This window comes from Balaenoptera ricei, chromosome 13 (assembly GCF_028023285.1).
Source record: "Balaenoptera ricei isolate mBalRic1 chromosome 13, mBalRic1.hap2, whole genome shotgun sequence".
In the NCBI taxonomy this organism is placed as follows: domain Eukaryota; kingdom Metazoa; phylum Chordata; class Mammalia; order Artiodactyla; family Balaenopteridae; genus Balaenoptera; species Balaenoptera ricei.
This window is the reverse complement of record NC_082651.1, coordinates 66,705,605-66,725,685: the sequence shown is the minus strand read 5'-3', so window position 1 is coordinate 66,725,685 and position 20,081 is coordinate 66,705,605. Positions and strand designations below refer to the sequence as shown.

General features: G+C 35.4%; 1 protein-coding gene across 1 annotated transcript in view; it reads right to left on the bottom strand.

Annotated features, from left to right (window-relative positions):
* The window catches only part of LRPPRC (leucine rich pentatricopeptide repeat containing), a 111,206-nt gene that overhangs the window by 25,775 nt on the left and 65,350 nt on the right, over window positions 1-20,081 (bottom strand). Inside the window, exons 24-27 of the mRNA XM_059943451.1 lie at window positions 17,400-17,524; window positions 16,796-16,902; window positions 7,001-7,069; window positions 6,107-6,197 (exon numbers count right to left, since the gene is read on the bottom strand). Coding sequence (XP_059799434.1) covers window positions 6,107-6,197; window positions 7,001-7,069; window positions 16,796-16,902; window positions 17,400-17,524 — 392 coding nt within the window. The remainder of the gene's footprint in view (window positions 1-6,106; window positions 6,198-7,000; window positions 7,070-16,795; window positions 16,903-17,399; window positions 17,525-20,081) is intronic.

Below are 20,081 nucleotides of genomic sequence, written 5' to 3'. Positions count from 1 at the left end.
AAGCTAAGCTTTTTGATAACTGACTCCTGGAAGTAAAAAACTCAAAGAACAAAAACGAAACACATTCACACTCCATCAGAAACCTGCAATAAAGAAAAAGATAACAAGTAGAGCATTTCCCAGAGGTCATACAAAGATTGCAGCCCAAACTTTCATAAGGAATATGCTGAAAGGTGGCCCAAACAGTAGAAATTAACCTAAAGTTCAGAGTGATATACATACTTTGACAATAAAAATCAGCCTAATATAAAACCCTTATTAAATTTACAATCAATTTTCAAAGCAAGACTCTCATAAGCTAATTACGCTTTTCCTTCATTAAAATGTTCTCATGTAATATAAAATTCAAGAGTAATTTTTCAAGTATGTTAATGTATAAAACTTTATACATGAAGGTTATCAAATACACTTTAGTTTATTTGATTAAATAAATTAAAAACAAAAACCCAAGCCCCCAAATCTTTAATTCTGTAGAAGGCGAAAGGGGAACCACTTTTGTTCTGTGCCAAAGGGTACTATGGACTGTGGAGGACACAGGGAAGATTTCCAAGCGCTGGGAACAGCCCTGCTAAGGTGTTTTTTAAAGAGATTAATGTTTAAGCTAACATAACTATTTCAGACAGTGAAGAGGTGGATGAGGTACAACTCTGTCTTCAGACTGAAAGAACTCTGGGAAGATAATTCTTTTTAAAAAAGCACAAACTATATGGAAAGCTTCTACTTTGGGAGGACAAGACATAACAGAGATGCACCTGTTCAAATGGACTAGCAGCTTGTAACAAAAAAATTTTTTCAAAATGCAGGTGAGAACTAGACAGTGCACACAGCATAGAACAACTGAGATATACACACTTTTTTTTTTTGGAAAAAAAAAAAAATCTTGGAAATGTACCCGGATCACAGACTACATAACAAAAATTTGAGGCAATCAAACTAGTCATTGACAAAATCTGCAGCCGAGCTCTCACGAAGGCACAGAGGGCCATGCCTTTCTTTCAAAATATCCCTCTGGGGCTTAACATTCCTTCAACCAAGACAACAATATACTTGTTATTTGAAGAATCAAACAGCCACAAACCTGGGCTGTGACCAGGGAATGGACACTCCCTCAATAATTCCATCACTTTCCTGGAACTCACCGTGCCCTCTTTAAAGAACAAGAGCGCTGACTACTAAATGATTTGAGAACTCTTAAGCTATAAAACCAAAGATTTTTGACACTATCAGTGAATTTTACAGGAACAGACATAGTTATGGGGCTTCATTTATAGCTATCTGACCAGTGTGTAACAACAGTTGGCACTTCACACGGGGTTTCTATGGTATTTAAACTAAGAGATGAAGACTTCTAGAGATCAGGATTTTAATTATAAAGCTGATAAATTTTTACATATTACTGATAGGATGGGGCAATTTCTAAATTCCCCATGTGTCAATCACCTGATTATGGTCTCTAAATATCATTCCCCTCTAAAATAAGGACTCCAGGTTTGGGACAGGAATTATGTCACGTAAGCCTGGATGGTCTTGTTTGGCCTGAAAATAAGGACCTATCAAAGACTAATGGGGTTATGACCCAGCAATCCCACTACTGGGCATATACCCTGAGAAAACCATAATTCAAAAATAGTCATGCACCACAATGTTCATTGCAGCACTATTTACAATAGCCAGGATATGGAAGCAACCTAAGTGTCCATCGACAGATAAATGGATAAAGAAGATGTGGCACATATATACAATGGAATATTACTCAGCCATAAAAAGAAACGAAATGGAGTTATTTGTAGAGAGGTGGATGGACCTAGAGTCGGTCATACAGAGTGAAGTAAGTCAGAAAGAGAAACACAAATACTGTATGCTAACACATATATATGGAATCTTAAAAAAAAAAAAAAAGGTTCTGAAGAACCTAGGGGCAGAACAGGAATAAAGACGCAGATGTAGAGAATGGACTTGAGGACATGGGGAGGGGGAGGGGGAAGGGTAAGCTGGGACGAAGTGAGAGAGTGGCACTGACATATATACACTACCAAATGTAAAATAGCTAGTGGGAAGCAGCCGCATAACACAGGGAGATCAGCTCTGTGCTTTGTGACCACCTAGAGGGGTGGGATAGGGAGGGTGGGAGGGAGATGCAAGAGGGAGGGGATATGGGGATATATGTATACATATAGCTGATTCACTTTGTTATACAGCTAACACAACAATGTAAAGCAATTATACTCCAATAAAGATGTCAAAAAATTTTTTTTCTTAAAAAAAAGGTATTTCAGGAAAAAAAAAAAAAGCTAATGGGGTGTGTCAAATGACACAGGAGCTGATGCGACGGGGTTCCCAGTGGCCAAAGATGGGACAATTTGAGCACCCAAAAGAATAATGGCTGCAACAAACTGAAACACAAATATACAAAAAAAATTTTTTTAACTTATTAAAAAATTTTTTAATGATCAGCTTAGGAGGTTCCAGGGACACCAGCACTTGAAATTGGTAATTAAAGGGAGAAAAAGCAGGGCTTCCCTGGTGGAGTAGTGGTTGAGAATCCACCTGCCAACGCAGGTGACACGAGTTCGAGCCCTGGTCCAGGAAGATCCCATGTGCCGCCGAGCAACTAAGCCCGTGCACCACAACTACTGAGCCTGCGCTCTAGAGCCCACGCGCCTAGAGTCTGTGCTCCGCAACAAGAGGAGCCACCGCAATGAGAAGCCCACACGCTGCAACGAAGAGTAGCCCCCGCTTGCCACAACTAGAGAAAAGCCCCCATGCAGCAAAGACCCAACACAGCCGTAAATTAATTAATTAATTAATTAAAAGAAAAAAGAGGAGAAAAAGCAAGTATATAGCTTTTCCTGTGAATTTATTTAATAATAATTTTTAAAAAGCCACAGAACACAGAGCATGAAACATGTAGAGCATTAAACAATCAAAACAATAGGTGTATATGTAAAAAAATACATGGATAGAAATGTAGAGAGAATGAATTGGAAGTTTACTGACAAGTAAACTCTGAGGTGTGGACACACAATGACATTTCCAAAGTTTGCTCTGTACACTACTGTACTGCTTGAATCTTCTGTAATTTAGAATATATTCATGTTGTATTTGTGTAATAATGGAGGGGGGGAAAAGACCACACAACGTAAAAAGAAATGTCAGTGGTCATAAGTACTTGAAGAAAATAGCACATAAATAACTTCTTAGGATAAATGCTCAGGTTTTAAATGTTGGGGTTTTAAAAATACATTCAAAGAATTTTTATTACAAAATTATGAATGTAAGGCAGCTTTAGTTTTGGCTAGAGTACTGTATGTATACAAAGAATAAACTGTCTTAACTTTGTATATGTAAAGAAACTGAAGTGTTTCAAATATAAGAAAATGGTAAGAAGGTGAAAATACTGTCATTTAGAAATAAAATATTCCTTATAGTATTGTCATTTAGAAATAATAGTACATATGCAGGTGAGGGGGTTGTTTCATTCATGTAATGTTTAGGAACTAATTTTACAAGACTATCACAATGAAAGGTCAAAATGTATTAGAAAGGATAGAAGTGAAGTTTGAATTATGGCAGATTCTTGTAACAGACCACCTATGAACATCATATTATATGGAATAAGTAGAAAATGAAAGCACGTTTAGGTCAGCTAGTATTTAAAGGAATGAAAGAGTTACATTTGCTATTCCTTAATCTAGATTATAGTCATATGGATGTTGCTGTCATAAACCATGGAGCAATGTATCTTTGTCTTGCGCATGTTTCCATAGTATGTAGTAATTCACAACAAAAAAAGTGTGTATACCTGTGTGAAAGGTACTGTTTTAAAATAAACAAGCAAAACTGTTCTTTAACAAATAAATCCAAATAATTAAATGAACTCCTTTCAAGGGTGAAAATTACATCATGAAAAAGAATGAGCTCATAAAAAATTCCAATAGATGAAACAAATTGTTTTCTCAGAAATCCACAATCTAAAACATGGATTTTTTTCATGTGTTACAGGGCCACGTTTCATATGTCATTCCACACTGTATGTTCCTTTTCAAATAAATTGAGTCCACAGTGCTTTACTTAACATATTTAAGTAGTGGTCCAAGTCAGAGGGCAAAATGGAGGGGGCCAGGTCGCAGGAGCAGAAACCTTGCTTCTTCTTCAGAAAGGGAAGGATCAGGGTTATCACAACCACATTATTGATTTATAGCAGTACAGAAGTTGGGAAGTAAACAAACTGGGTTAAAAAGTATACTTCCCTATAATGATTCCCCCAGCTTCCAGTTCCATGAGAGGCCACCCTCATGTTACCTCAGCCTCACAGGCTCCTCAGCTAAGGAGAGGAGAGCGCCTCCGACTACTGGCTCAAATACAGAGCTGGAAGTGGGGTGTCCATCAGAACAGATAGAGGGGATTAAAGAAAAGAAAAGGGTAATAAACCTCAGAGTTTATTTATAAGAGTTCCTGCTTATCCCTAAAGGAAATTTTAAGATGAACTTCAAAGTTGTTTTTTCTTTTCTTTCTTTTTAAAAAAGCAACAGCAAAAGGTCATCTGCAGAGGAAAAAGAAGTCCGTAAGGCTGACACCCTCTCATCCTTCCCTGGACTACAGCTGTACCTCATGCATCCTTACAGCTGTTCTTTCACCCCAGGGTATTGTCAGTGTTGGTTCAGGTCTAACTCTTCTGAAGAGCACTACCTTTCTATCTGCAGTGCCGACCTCAAAGGCTAGCACAGTAAGGGCTTCAGAGTATTTCTGAACGAAAGTTTATATAGTCTTCTTATGGGGATGATTTTAAAGGCTGAGACTCATTTGGACATGTAAGTTTAGTACTTCTCTTTTAGTTTGCATAAAATTAGAATTTAAGCAAGAAACAGTTCTTCAAAAGTAAGAAAAAGCAGGGGAAGGAGGGAGAATCAGCACTCAAATACAGGTTATAATCCACTAATTAAGGACTAAATACCTAAAACCTAAGTTTTTAAATTCTATACATTCAACAACAACCTCAGCACTGTGTGCCAGAATCTGATCATATTCAAGCCAAAGTTTTAAGAATTACATTGTGGTATGTCAATGCAACCAACAAATGAAATGTAAATTTTACAGCAAGTCTTATTTTACATACACCATCAAGATGTAAGACAAAGCTTCCAATGATAATAAATACAAGTTCAAAAAGACAAATGAAATCACCTTATTCATTTCTATGTTTGGTGAAGGAAAACGTCCCAAGAGAAAAAGAGAAGAATAAATCTAGATCAAATATCTATGAAGAAAAGGAAGGAAGGAAAGGAAGGAAGAAAGGTCACTGATTATTCTAAGTGTTGTTCCTCTCTACCCAAATACCCTAAGAGACTGCACAGTTCTAGAGTACTGTTTGACAATAGAGATCAAAGCTTTCAGAAAAGTTCATCACTTTTAACCCTTAATATAAACACAAATTCAGCCTAGGGAAACAATTAAGGGTGTGAGCAAAGATTAGATGCAAAGATGACTAATGCAGTGTTATTTTATAATATGGAAAACTGAAATCTATTCACTTGTCTAGGAGTAGGAGACTGGTTGAGTAAATTCTAGTGTATCTGTTCATTGTAGCCATTTGTAGGTGATAAAATGTAGAAAAACGTTTGTAATATAGAACTGAGTCAAAACTACATTATAATACAATCACATTTAAAAAAGTAATTGTTCAGCAATGAGTCTGTACATCAATATGCATTTTTCTGGAAAAAGATCTATATACATGAACATGTCAATGATTACTTATTTATAGAAGTGACTGATAAATCTACTAAAGAAATTAAATTAAAAGAAAAAAAAGAATAGTCTCTCCTCAAAAACTCCTATTAAATTCTGTGGCTCTGATGAAGATTTTTCTCACCTTCTCATTATTGCAGCAAGAATGTCAGAAATTATGAAGACTGTAGGGTGTCTAGTGATACAATATAACATTTTGTGATAAAATTCAATCTGGCCTCTACATGAGCCTCTGTTGAAGACTCCACATTTGACAACCCCTGGAGCTTCCTCATAGCCTGATATTCCTTTCTGGCCACTGCCTTCCATAGAATAAATGTCTCAAAATGAAAACACGAGGAATAGTCAGATTACTTACTGTATAGTTTTAACAGATTGTAGTATAGCTGGTCTCTATCACATTCAAATAGCTTCTGTGTCAGCTCCACTAATTTTTCTAGAGTTTCAACCTTAAAAATAAGATTAACAGATGGATCTAGATTGTGTAAAGGACATATTTTATAGTTGACAAATCACAGTTGAATAATCCTTCAAATTAACTTTACCCAAAGGGCAGATTAACTTCACTTCAAAAGTTAAAGGACTGAGTACAACATCGTGAATGTACTTAATGCCACTAAACTGTACACTTAAAAACAGTTAAAATGATAAACTTGATGTTATATGTATTTTATCATAATTTTTAAAAAATTTTAAGTTAAAGGGCTAAAGGACTCTTTGGAGTCAAGAACACATGAATAATTATCTAGTTGAGGGAACCTCCACAAAGGAGCATTCTGTAGAGTTCAAAGATATTTACGGTGGAGGACTCAGTGAGTATATCTATATTTGTTAATAGGAATATTCCTCCACCCAAACTTTAAACTCCTCTTTCCCTGTGGCATTTTCTTGGCAGGATGTGAACAGATATCTGTGCTGGAGTAGAGGTAAAGTAGAAACTCCAGTGGGCTCCCATCAAGTGACTCCTCTGGTCACTAACGACTGAAGCAGATTTAAATTGCCAAAGAAACAACATTAGCCTGCTCAAACCAACAAGTAGAATGAAGCAAGCTAAAATCTTCAGAGCCCAAGTTAAAATTTTTAGGGATTCCACTGGACTTCAGAAACCAGAATTAAGCTATTGCTTATTTGGAAAACAACCAAGATAAGCAACGCTGCATCTCCTGAACTCCCCAAACGCTCACAGGACATGTAGGGTACTTGCTTTCTACTCACAGTTTTAGGTGAGTGAGACCAGAAATTAAACACAAACCTGAGTACTTGCAATACATCTATCACAAAACCACTGAAGTCTTGTAGGCCGAGCTCTAATGCCTGGAGTCTGTAAAATAAAATAATCATACAGCACACAAGGTAAGGCTTTAACTAAATGTTAATCTTCCCTCAAAGACAAATAGTTTTCCTTCTAATGACCCTGCTTCCTCCCTGCCAAATGTGTATACTAAAAGAAACCTATAACTTAATCCCACAGTTATCAAAGACCTTTAGGATTAAAACAACCTATACTTAACCAGTGTCTAGAAGATTCGGGTTATTTCAAAATGTTACTTTGTAGGTCAATTTTCATTCCATAAATCTTTAATCATTAAAAATGGCTAAGCTTTCTGTAGCTCAAAAAGAAACCTTGAAATCATGGACTAAATCAACTCCAAAATATGTCAAATTAAACACACACACACACACACACACTTCAGAGATCCCAATAGATTCAGGAAGCAAAAATTATTAATATGTTATGTAGACTTACTAACAATTGTCACAATGATAAAACCAATGGCTTTTAAAGAAACATGCTTTGTAAAACTCAGTGATAAAAGTACTCTGATTACCACACATGCTTGCCTAGTATCTAAAACTAAACGTTTAAAGAGCTAAGCACTAAAAACAAGCTAAGTACTTAAAATTAGTTCATAGTCTTAGTTTATTTCAGTAATTGAGATGTGTGTTACAGCCTCAATTAGGAATTACTAAGGTTTAGTCAATAACTCTGGCTTCAAAACAATTACTTTACAATTTTGGATACTGAAATAAAAGGCAAACCACTTCACATATAATTCCAAGGATCTGTCACTCTACTTCCAGTATTTTCATCATCTGTAATAGGGCTTCCCTATTAAATACTACATTTCAATCCCAGCATTATGATAAGAAAACAACATACTCATTACCCTGGCTGCTCCAGTCCAGAGGACGTACGTTTACTGCTTTTTCCACTCAGTTTTGTGGATGACACCAGGCAACCCTCAAATCTGATCTCTTATTTATAAGTCCTCATTACTTTTTATTTCTTAAAAATAGTATTGTAGGGGTTTCCCTGGTGGCGCAGTGGTTAAGAATCCGCCTGCCAATGCAGGGGACACGGGTTCGAGCCCTGGTCCAGGAAGATCCCACATGCCGCAGAGCAACTAAGCCCGTGCACCACAACTACTGAGGCTGCACTCTAGAGCCCGCAAGCCACAACTACTGAGCCCGCGTGCTGTAACTACTGAAGCCCACGCACCTAGCACACTTCTTGTGTGCTCGGCAAAACAAGAAGCCACCGCAATGAGAAGCCCGCGTGCCGCAATGAAGAGTAGCCCCCGCTCACCGCAACTGGAGAAAGCTCGCGCACAGCAATGAAGACCCAATGCAGCCAAAATTAAATAAAATAAATAAGTTTAAAAAAAATAGTATTGTACAATGTTAAATTAAAAACTGACACAAGAACTAACATCTCAGAGCTCTGGTAGAATGACAGAAAAATTGGTACAGAAGAAGTTGTATAAGTGTTCTCATTCTAACTGTGCAAGTACCCACATTTTCCGATACACGAAATAAATGTCGAATAAATTAACTGTTGATATATATTCTCAAACATCATTAATATTTACATTTGCACCCAACTTCTACTCAGGGATTTTCTCACATTATCTGTTTTGTTTCACATGCATTACATTGAAAATGAAGCTAACATCAAATGTATACAAAAAGCCCTTGAAAAAATACTAGATAATCCTCTTTAGAACATGGCAAAATGCAAGAGCTACATTCACTTATAACTTTCAATATTATGGCTCATCCAAATGCCAGTGATCTGACTAGCACAACTTTTATGGCGAACTCTTCCTTTTTGTGGCTGATTAATCTGCCTGTCACTGGCAGGACAACTGACTTATACGGCAGATATTCCTATGCTTCATTTTGAAATTGAGAACTGTTTTCACAAATAAATCTCAATCATCAAAAGAACATCTAGGTCAGATTAACTAAATCTCCTAGGCTTCTGTAATAGTCTACGTTTCTGGCTTATCTCTTAACATCTTATTGAATTTTAAACATTGCAAGTTTAAAGTAAAAATGAAAAATGTAATAAAATATGGAGAATAGAATTCTAATTGGGATGCTAAATATAACTTATCCAAAACCAGTTACTGCTTAATTAAAACAATGAACTCAACTCTTAATCTTTCCTGTTTTTGTTACATACAATCTATTTAATAGACAGTGAGGATAAAGTAATTACTGTAATTAAAAAAAAACAAAAAGGGACTTCCCTGATGGCGCAGTGGTTAAGAATCCGCCTGCCAATGCAGGGGACATGGGTTTGATGCCTGACCCGGGAAGATGCCACATGCCATGGAGCAACTAAGCCCATGCACCACAACTACTGAAACCCGTGTGCCCTAGAGCCCATGCGCCGCAACTCCTGAGCCCATGCGCCTACAGCCTGTGCTCTGCAACAAGAGAAGCCACTGCAATGAGAAGCCTGCACACTGCAATGAAGAGTAGCCCCCACTAGCCACAGCTAGAGAAAGCCCGCACGCAGCAACGAAGACCCAATGCAGGCAAAAATAAAAACAAACAAACAAACAAAAAAACACCAAAACCAAAATACAGCATGTTTGTTTCCACCTGGGTTACTGTGCTTCAAAACACTCTTTGTGCAGTTCCAATTCAGTACTAGGTTCACTTATATAAGAAAAAAAGTAATCCAAAATAAAAAAATAATTTTCATTAATTTCATTATATTACTCTGATGTAAATTTGCTGTTATCATAATAGGCTTCGATGTATACTAGTGAAAATAGGTATCAAGTAATTATTACCTTTAAAGTGAAAACAGATGAAGATTCTTCTACTTCAAACTCTATCTCAAAGGTGATCATTTTAAATTTAACTAAAATAGTGATTTTTACCTGCTCTGAGTTTTCTTACCATTACTGCTAGAAATGGAAAATGGAAAACAAACAAGTACTCTGGCTTCATGTCCTTTACCTGGAGTAGTAGGAGGAAAATCAAGTGCACGAGGTGGATGGGACAAACAAAAACAGCAAGAACGCAACTATTTATCCCCATAGCCAAGAGAGCAAGGAGAAAAAAACTATTAAACCTTTCAATAATTGTCCTTTTCTGTAAAATCTCCAGAGACAGACTTAAGGACCGTGGTCTAGTAAGGAGGAAAATATGTCTGAGCAAGTCAAACTAACAGTCTAACTATCATTAACTAAATATGATCCACGTGTTACAGAAGATACTAAGTAAACTAACTCATGGGAGGCGGGTATGAATTTGCATGAGAACTGACATCTCTTGAAATTCGAGGGCTGGAGGGGGAAACTAGCTCCAAAATCCCTTCTTTATATGTAAGATCCATTCAGGCTTATTAAGGAAGGCAAATTAGGATAAAACCCTGAATTTGATCTATTAAAGAACAAAGGGAAGAGGAACAAAGGTTGGGAGATTGCTGTAATCCAAACTTTTGGTCCTAAAGGCAAAGTCATAAAAAGAAGGGTTTTGCCCCCTGAGAGGACAGCAAATTCACTCTGGCTGAAGTGTGATGGAAGGGTAATAGCAGATAAGACGAGAGGGAAAAGTCAAGAAAGAGTAAGTTTGGAGAAACAATAAGTTGTTTTGGTGGTTCAGATATTAAGGGTCGAGAGATCATGGAGGTTGTATTGAAATACATAAATATATCAAATAAACACGTCCTACACCTTAAACTTATGAAATGTTATATTGTATCTCAATCTTTAAAAAAGAGAGATCATGGAGGTAGAAATGGTGTAAGGGAACCAACAGAAAATGTGAAATCAGGATGTGATTTCAAATTCCATGACTACTACTAACTAACTAAGCTCCACACTCACAACCTGAACTGAAGTTTCATTGCCCTAATTACTTCTCAGAGTTGTTACATGAAGCTCACATGAAGATGTACATGAAAATCATTTGAGAAGTATAAAAATGTTACCAATATTGGTTATACTGCTTAACTTGTAATCTAGGCTTGAACCTCAAGGGATGAGGTTAGAAAAAGAAATGCTAAATAAGTTTAAAGCAGACTCTTACTCATCTTTGTGTTTGTATCCTGAGAACTTAGTGCCTGGCACATGGCAGGCAATCATAAGTGATTACTGAACTGCTCAAAGGGTTAAGAATAAAATTAAATAATATAATTCTTTATAGAAACCTTTAATATGGTTATTTAACATTTCATGTCATTATTTAACTTTTTGTACTTGTTTTTATCATCACTCCCTGGACTTAATCTCCAGTCTTAATACACAAAATGAATGATCTAAACTGTTAATTTATTTAAATGACCTGCAACACTTCTTTCCTGGGAGGTGAATGAAGTACCTTAGAAGACACTTGGCTGAAAGAATGAAGTCATTTTTTTAAAAAAACAAAGAAATACAACCCTATTTTATCATAATTTCTAGCAAAAGAGCATGGAACTAGAACTCAGGAGGCCTGGGTTTTAGTCCAAATCTTTGCTACTATGAACCATAAAAGAGGTACCATCTATAAAAACATAACAAAATTTCTCAGGCCTTTGCACAGACAGTGCCCTCTAAGTGAAATGCTTTTGCTCCCACTCTTTATGTGGCTGGCTCCCAGTTCATCCTTTAGTTCTTATCCCAAACATCACTTCCTCAGAAAGATCTAGTCTGAAACAGATGCTTTCTACAGCACTTTCTGTTACAGCAATTATTGCATTTTATGGATTCATCTTTTTAAGGTCTATCTTTAGAACAAGACTGTAAGATGTGAGCCATAATTATTTATTGAAGGGCGGGAGGGAGGGAGGGAAGGAGGGGAAATTGGTCAAACTGGGAAGCCACTCAAATATTATCAACCACCTTAGTTAAAGGACTTCATCCACGAAGTTTTAGGTGATGAAATCTGCCAATGCCAACTTATAAGGGTTCATGATGGGAGACGCTGTATCAGATCTAAGTTAGAGCTTAGTTTATCTCAAGTCAGAGCTTAGATGATCTTATGCCTCTGTTAATTCACCATACCTTCTGCTAATTAAGGTCACTATCCTTCAATTATTAGATATCATTTAGAGATGACTAAGTAAAGTATCTTAAAAATACCTACAACCACAATCCTAATTCAGATCCTATTAATCTCACTGTCCCAAACTCCCTTTCATCTATCACACATTCTTCTGCTAATATAAATTTCTTTCTAACACTGCTGAGAGTTCACTGTATTCTGCATCAACTCAAGCCTGCTTATTCTGATATTGAAGCGTCTCTGGGAACAATCTACCCTTACAAACAAAAATACTTCCTATAAATCCTATACCCTAGGATGAAAGAACTATTTAGGAAATCAGAAAGAAATAAAACTGTCTTTGTTTGCAGATGACAAGATATCATATGCAGAAAATCCTAAAGACTCCACCAAAAAACTATTAGAACTAATCAACGGATTCAGTAAAGTTGCAGGACACAAAATCAACATACAGAAATCAATTTCATTTCTATCCACTAACAACAAAATATCTGAAAAAAATAAAACAATACCATTCACAAGATTATCAAAATGATTTTAAAAAAAACCTAGGAAAAAAAAAAAAAACAAAAAAACCTAGGAATAAATTTAACCAAGGTTGTGAAAGATCTGTACACTGAAAACTATAAGACTTTGATGAAAGAAATTGAAGACATAAATAAAAAGATATCCCATGTTCATGGATCAGAAGAATTAAAATTGTTAAAATGTCTATACTATCCAAAGCTATCTATAGAGTCAATGAAATCCCTATCAAAATTCTGAATGGCATTTTTCACAGAAATAGAAAAAACAATCCTAAAATTTGTATGGAACCACAAAAGATCACAAATAGCCAAAGCAGCCCTGAAAAAGAACAAAGCTGGAGGCATCACACTTCCTAAAACTATACTACAAAGCTATAGTAATCAAACAGAACAGTACTGGCATAAAAACAGAAGCAAAGACCAATGGAACAGAATCGAGACCAGAAATAAACCTTCACATGTACAGTCAACTAATATTTGACAAGGGAGCCAAGAATACTCAACAGGAAAAGGATAGTCTCTTTAATAAATGGTATTGGGAAAACTAGATAATCACATGCAGTAGAATAAAATTAAACCCCTATCTTTTACCACTTACAAAAATTAACTTGCAATGGATTAAAGACTTTAACATAAAGCCTGAAATCATAAAACTCCTAGAACAAAACACAAGGAAAAAGCTCCCTGATACTGGTCTTGGCAACAATTTTTTGGATAAGACACAAAAGCGTAAGTGAAAAAAGCAAAAATAAATAAGTGGGACTACATCAAACTATAAAGCTTCTGTACAGCAAAAGAAACAATCAACAAAATTAAAAGGCAACCTATGAAATAGGAGAAAATATTTGCAAGTCATACACACACACACACACACACACACACACACACTATTCAGCCATGAGAAAGAAAGAAATTCTGCCATTTGCAACAATGAAGATGGACCATGAAAGCATTATGCTAAGGAAAATAAGTCAGACAGAGACATGAAAGACTGTATGAATATCCCTTACATGTGAAATCTAAAAAAGCTGAACTCCTAAAAACAGTGCATAGAATGGTGGTTGCCAGGGTCTTGGGGTGGGGAGAAACGGGGAGATGTTGGTCAAAGGGTACAAACTTCCAGTTCTAAGATGAACAGGTACTGGGGATCTAACGTACAACATGGCAATTATACTTAACAATACAGCGTGCACGTACACACACACACACACACACACACACTCATATACCTGAAAGATGCTAAGAGTAGATCTTAAATGTTCTCACCACAAAAAAGAAATGGTAATTACATGAGGTAATGGAGGTGTTAACTAACACTACAGTGGTAATCATTTTGCAATATATAAGCACATCAAACCAACAGGTTGTACACCTTAAACTTACACAATGTTAAATGTCACTTGTATCTCAATGAAGCTGGAGAAAAAAAGGAACTACTTAGAGACTTCCCTTTTCTACTTCTTTGTTCTACCTCTAATACCTTTAATACATGCCCAACCCCATCAAACTCCCAAATGTGAACAGTACTTACCACATCCATCAAGCCACACCCTAAACCCCATTTTCTCAATAAAGTCTTACCTAATTTCCTACACTGGGAATAACTTTCTCTCTTGAACTCTCAGAACTATTTGTATTTTTCTTACAGCAGTCAAAACTTCTCAGTCTTATATAGACATTATCTTCATGTATTAATCTCACATTAACTCCTTGAGGGTGGATATAAGTCTTATTTACTTTTCTCTTTCTTTGTAGACAATAACACTCTTTCTGAGTATATATACAATAAGAATACATATGCTCATTACTGAAAACTCAGAAAATACAGAAAAGTATATAGCAAAATACCAGCTATAATTCCACCCTCCTGCAATAATCCATGGGTAGAAATGAAATATAACTATGTTAAAACGTATTATACATATATATATGTATACCAACTCATTTTAAAAACACAGGTTGTATTATACACTGAATCTTGCCTCTTTCTTCATTTAATGAGACCATTTTTATGACTTGGTTTATCTTATCTCCCACAGTGTTTCAAATACAAAGAAGCTTTATTGTATATTTTGCTTTGGAAATTCAACCCTAGTGAATCTACCCATTGATAAGACACTATTGCATTTTGGGGAATAATAAAAATGTTGCTCAGTATTTATAATATTCTTTCATATGGTGATACAGTCCTAGTTTATTAATTTTCATTACTTTTAATATTTCCAATAATCCTTAGAAAACCACAAGCGAGAACTCCAGGTCTTGAATTTTAATAGTCAAAATATCAAGTTCCCACTTTAATTCAACTCCAACTAAGCATTAAAAAAAACAAAAAAAAACCTAAAAACGTGCTTCAGTATATTTCCATATATTGCACACCTTGCTGTCCTACCCTAGGGTACTGCAGAGGGATTCTGTAAAGCTATTCTTTATCCTTTAAGCAATTCTGTACACATTCACTATAAAAACTGTGTCATCAGTAGACAGCCATTCCTAAATGATTACACTCAATGATGTTGTACATTGGAAAAGCTTTAAAGTAATTAAGATGCAGCCTCCTCTCGCCTATTCACGTGACAAACATGCACCTTATGCTAAGCATCATATTGTGAATTATGTGGGATGAAGAAAACACAATCTCTACCTTTAAGGGGCAAAGAGAATTAATAATATTGATTACTACCATAATCCAGGAAACATGCAAGCTGCTTTACATACATTATGTGATTGAATCTTAAAGAAAGATACTATATTCCCTTTTAGAGATGAGGAAGCTTAGAAAGGTTTAGTAACTTATTCACTATCACACTAGCAAGTAGATGACAAAAGGAGAACCCATTCTTATGCCTTTTGCGCTTCCTATTATGTCTTGCTTATTACACAAAGAGAGGCACGTGATTTCCTGCTGCAGAACCTCTAATCACTATTATCTGAATACCTGAGCTTTATTTCTGCTCTGATCAGTGCCTTACTAATACTGATAACATGCATACAGAGTACAGAACTCAACAGGCAGACAGCTTCCCTCATTTTCAGATACATACACTGTGCACTTTCGATGAGAGAATTTATAACATTTTCTAGAAAATACAAATGAACTACTTGAGCTACAGAAGCACCTGTCCAAGACAGCATGCTCCACACTTCCCTCCGACAGGACAGATTGAGTTAAAGACAGACAGAAAGATAAGAAAGTTCTGAATTAATTTCACAGTCCTCCTTTTTCATACTGGACTTTTCTCTTCTTTGAAAAATGTCAAGAGAAACTAATAATTTTCTGGGATGTGTGCCTGTATTTTCAAATCCATTATAAGCAGTCATCAACATAAAAACAAGGAGGCCAAACACCACCTTTATGTCTCATCCACCATGGGCACCTCTGGGAAAAGACATGGAGTAACAGTAAAGTATATCTGAGAGAAAAATGATTACTGATGTATTTACAAGTTTATTTTACTCACATTAAAAGTAATATTTCTTAAGGCAATGGGTCCATCTTCTCTGAAATGATTTTTTTTTTTAGGAGATACAGAATTGTTTAGTAGTGAAATTAATCACAATTTGGACAGACTTTATAGTTGCCCTTTGACTTATCAATTTCAGTAAGCAAAATTTCAATCAAGCCTAGAGAAAATATACTAATCAATTTCAGTAAGCAAAATTTCAATCAAGCCTAGATAAAATATACTAATCCTAAATAGCCCAGGTTTGTCACCTACCATTTCCCGTAAGCTGCTTACCATAGTGAAAAAAAAGAAGAAGAAATTTTAAATTAAATGCCAAACACTTGCAGACAGCACTTGTTTGGCTGATTAACTTATAGACAAGCATTACAAATAAATCTGAGCATGGTCTGCAGCAAATTAAATTCCACTGCTTTTAAGAACAAAGAATTCCTTGGCAAAGAGGATTAGCAACTTTACACCCAGGAATGCCAGTTTAATTTAATTGTTCCACAATCCAAGATTTAATATGCAAATATCATTTTGATATATAACAGTGAATTTAACAAAGTGAAGAAACAAATTCAATATACAACCAGGCTGCCTTTTCTGAACTGTAATTATATACAATAAAGAAGCTGGCCGAGTCTCCCCCTCTCACCCCACATTATTGGGACTGAATTATATTAACATGAATCAGAACATGTGTAATTAAAGGTTAAAATTTTTAAACATATTCTAATTAAGCGTCTAAATAGCTGTACAATTAGAATACTGTAGTTAAAATCATACCTCAATGATCTTCTTGGCCTCTTTGTAATTTCCTGTTTGTAGGAAGGCAAAGAAGAGATCATACAGCATAGTCATTTCACCTTGTTCTTGGCTCACAAAGTCCATTGCTAGAGAGGAAAGAAGGAAATATATTAGAAGACAAAATATAGACTAACACTGTATCACTTGAAGAGTTCTGAACAAATACAAGAAAATTTTAAAACAAATATTTAGAATAACTTAAAGGTTATAGCTTAATCAACCAATTTTCTGTCACATTCCTTATCTAACAGCATACATTTATGACATAAAGTACCTGTGACTAGCTTCAAAGAGAACTGGTGAGGATAAGGTTGAAAATCTCACAAAGGCGGATCATCAAGAAACGGAGCAAAAAATAACAGAGGGGTGACTTTTCAAAATGAACAGTTACTAAAATCAAGTACATTTATAATGTTAAAAATCTACCTGATATTTTTCTTTTCAACTCAGAAGTGTAACAAAGTTTCTCTGGATGTGCTTGCCTTCCTGTTAAATTTTCTCTTCACAGCAACACATTAAGATTAAATAAGCAAGAGGGGAAAAAAGAAAACTAACAACACTAACGTATTAGAAGGTGACTAACCTTTCTGAATTAGATCAGTCTCGCCTTTCTCTATCAGTTTACATAGGACATCATGAATCCTTGGTAGTATTTTATACTTTTCATAGCAGTCAATCATGACTTCAAGAGCAGTAGGTAAGTCATCCCTTGGAAACATCAAAATATTAACAATGAATAAAATATATCTAATTAATTTGAGAGCTATACAATGACCAGTCAAAAGGTACACGAGCGAGTTTTATTTAAGGTAGAATACCACGAAGCCAAATTGGAAAAAAAAAAAAAAATACAAGAAACAATTCTTATATAAAAATCAATGTTCAGAGTACAGGCATCATTAGTGGTCCCGTTTTCCCTGCTTCATCTTTTATTATTTCGCTTGCTAAATGGCACTTTTTAAAAAGTCCAAAAGATGAAGGCATTCTCTAAGATTATATATAAATTGCTATAAGAATGCATTATTCTAAAAACAAGGACTACTGTCAAATATTTTTTCCAACCACTTTGTGTTTATGGTCCTCAATAATTCCAGATTTGGGAAACTTTATTAAATGTCCATCAACAGTCATCAAGAACTTTTCAAGCACTTTCACCTCTCTCATCATATGTTTCATACTGCTGCCTCTCCAGATAAGGAGGAAGTAACTTTTTTTTTTTTTAATTTACTTTTGGCTGCGTTGGGTCTTTGTCGCTGCGTGTGGGCTTTCTCTAGCTGCGGTGAGCAGGGGCTACTCTTCGTTGCAGTGCGTGGGCTTCTCATTGTGGTGGCTCCTCTTGTTGCGGAGCACGGGCTCTAGGCACTCGGGCTTCAGTAGTTGTGGCGCACGGGCTTAGTTGCTCCGCGGCATGTGGGACGTTCCTGGACCAGGGCTCAAACTCGTGTCCCCTACATTAGCAGGCAGATTCCTAACCACTGCGCCACAAGGAAGTCCCAGGAAGAAGTAACTTCAGGATTCATACATATAGAAACTTACTGTTGCTAAACCTAGGATATTCTTAGGGTTGGTGAATTCTAGAACTCTTTAAAAGTTTTTCATTAGAGCGTAAGCTTTTAAAAATTATTTCCAATTATAAAATCAAAGCTTCTCTTACGTGGTTAATTAATTAAAATAAAAAGATATTTTCATTAAGTCAGTTTATTAAATAAGTGTGGAAACACATTCTGTGGGTCCTCAAAACCTACTGTTTCCCTTGGAAAATGACAGTATGAGAAATTATTAAGACCTTGAAAAAGCTGTAGAGATTATGTGATTCAATTCTACTTGCCACCTTCCTTTATTTTTAAATAGATGAGGAAATTAAGGCATCTAGAGATTGACTGATTAGCCTAAGGCCACCAGGTAAACAGAGAAAGGCACTGTCTTCAGGTCCCTGGACTCCCCCGTTTGAGTACATCTAATTATATATTATGCTCTATTAAAAGCAATGTTGTTTGTTTAACCTAATAAGGTGGTGTAATATGGAATAAGAAATTAAAGATTTTTGAAAAAAAAAGTATGAAATGTATTAAAAAAAGAAGCATGGTTAGAGACATGGACCGAAGTACAAGTAGTAACAACGGTGACAATCTTTGTGGAGAAAACACATTTCTCTCACATGTGCAACAGTTTTCAAAAGGAAGAAAGCCTTTTAAAATTTTCCATTGAAGCCCTAACATTTTGGTTCATTATACAAATGTTATGTTGCCCTAGATTGAATTACTATTTTATCTAGATTAAGATTTTAAACTGTACTAAAAAGTAAAATACCATGAAGAAGCATTAATTTTACTACAATAATACTGACACAGTGAAAATGAGCCTATCCTGATGGAACTCTACCTTATCCCCTTACTAAGCCCTGTTTACAGTGCATCTTCCGGCACCCCACAGAGTCATTTGAATTTTTGTCATTTGGGGTGAAGACTAAATTACAGGTTAATTTCAAAACTGCAAGTAGATGTTGCAGGCTAGATTATTGTCATACAAGAGAAGTGCTACAGTAGCTACCACATATGATATAAAGCTTTATATAATCACTATTTTCCCTTGCTTCAGATACAAGTTCAGTTATTACCTTTTTACAATTCCATTTAATGGAAAAATACCAAAATATTTTAAGAGAAAAACTAACACATACTGATTTTTAAAAAGCAGTATAATTTGCTTTTTCAGATCAATTCCCAAACTAGGATAATACTGTCTCAATTGTATTTTCCCTACATTAGGTCAAAGCTATCAATAAATGAATGAATAATTGTTCTGTCAATCAAATAGACATGTTAATAGTCTTTGGTCTCCAAATATATGCTTCTGAAGATTATACATGCTTAGAACAACAGAAAAGTATAGCAAAATGGAAATAATTCATATATATTTGTTAGTAATTTTAAGTAACAATGTCACTGACCCCAGGTTGCCAACAAAATGAATTAGAAATCTATAGTGAAACATTTCGTACAAAGCGTGCTTACTGATGATAGAAATGAACTAAGGTCTAGTTGTTTCTTTTCAGTCCTTATTATCTACATTCTGACTTGTGTTTGGTTGGATCACGTCACTTTAAAAAGAGATAAAAATGTCCACTCCTCATATGATTTGATGTCATCATTAATCTTTCCTATTAAAGCTTGAAAACTTTGGGTGAGGGAAATGAAAAATATGAGAAAGTATATAAAATTCACATTGCTGTGAAAATAGTTGTATACTCATAGGACTTTTGAAT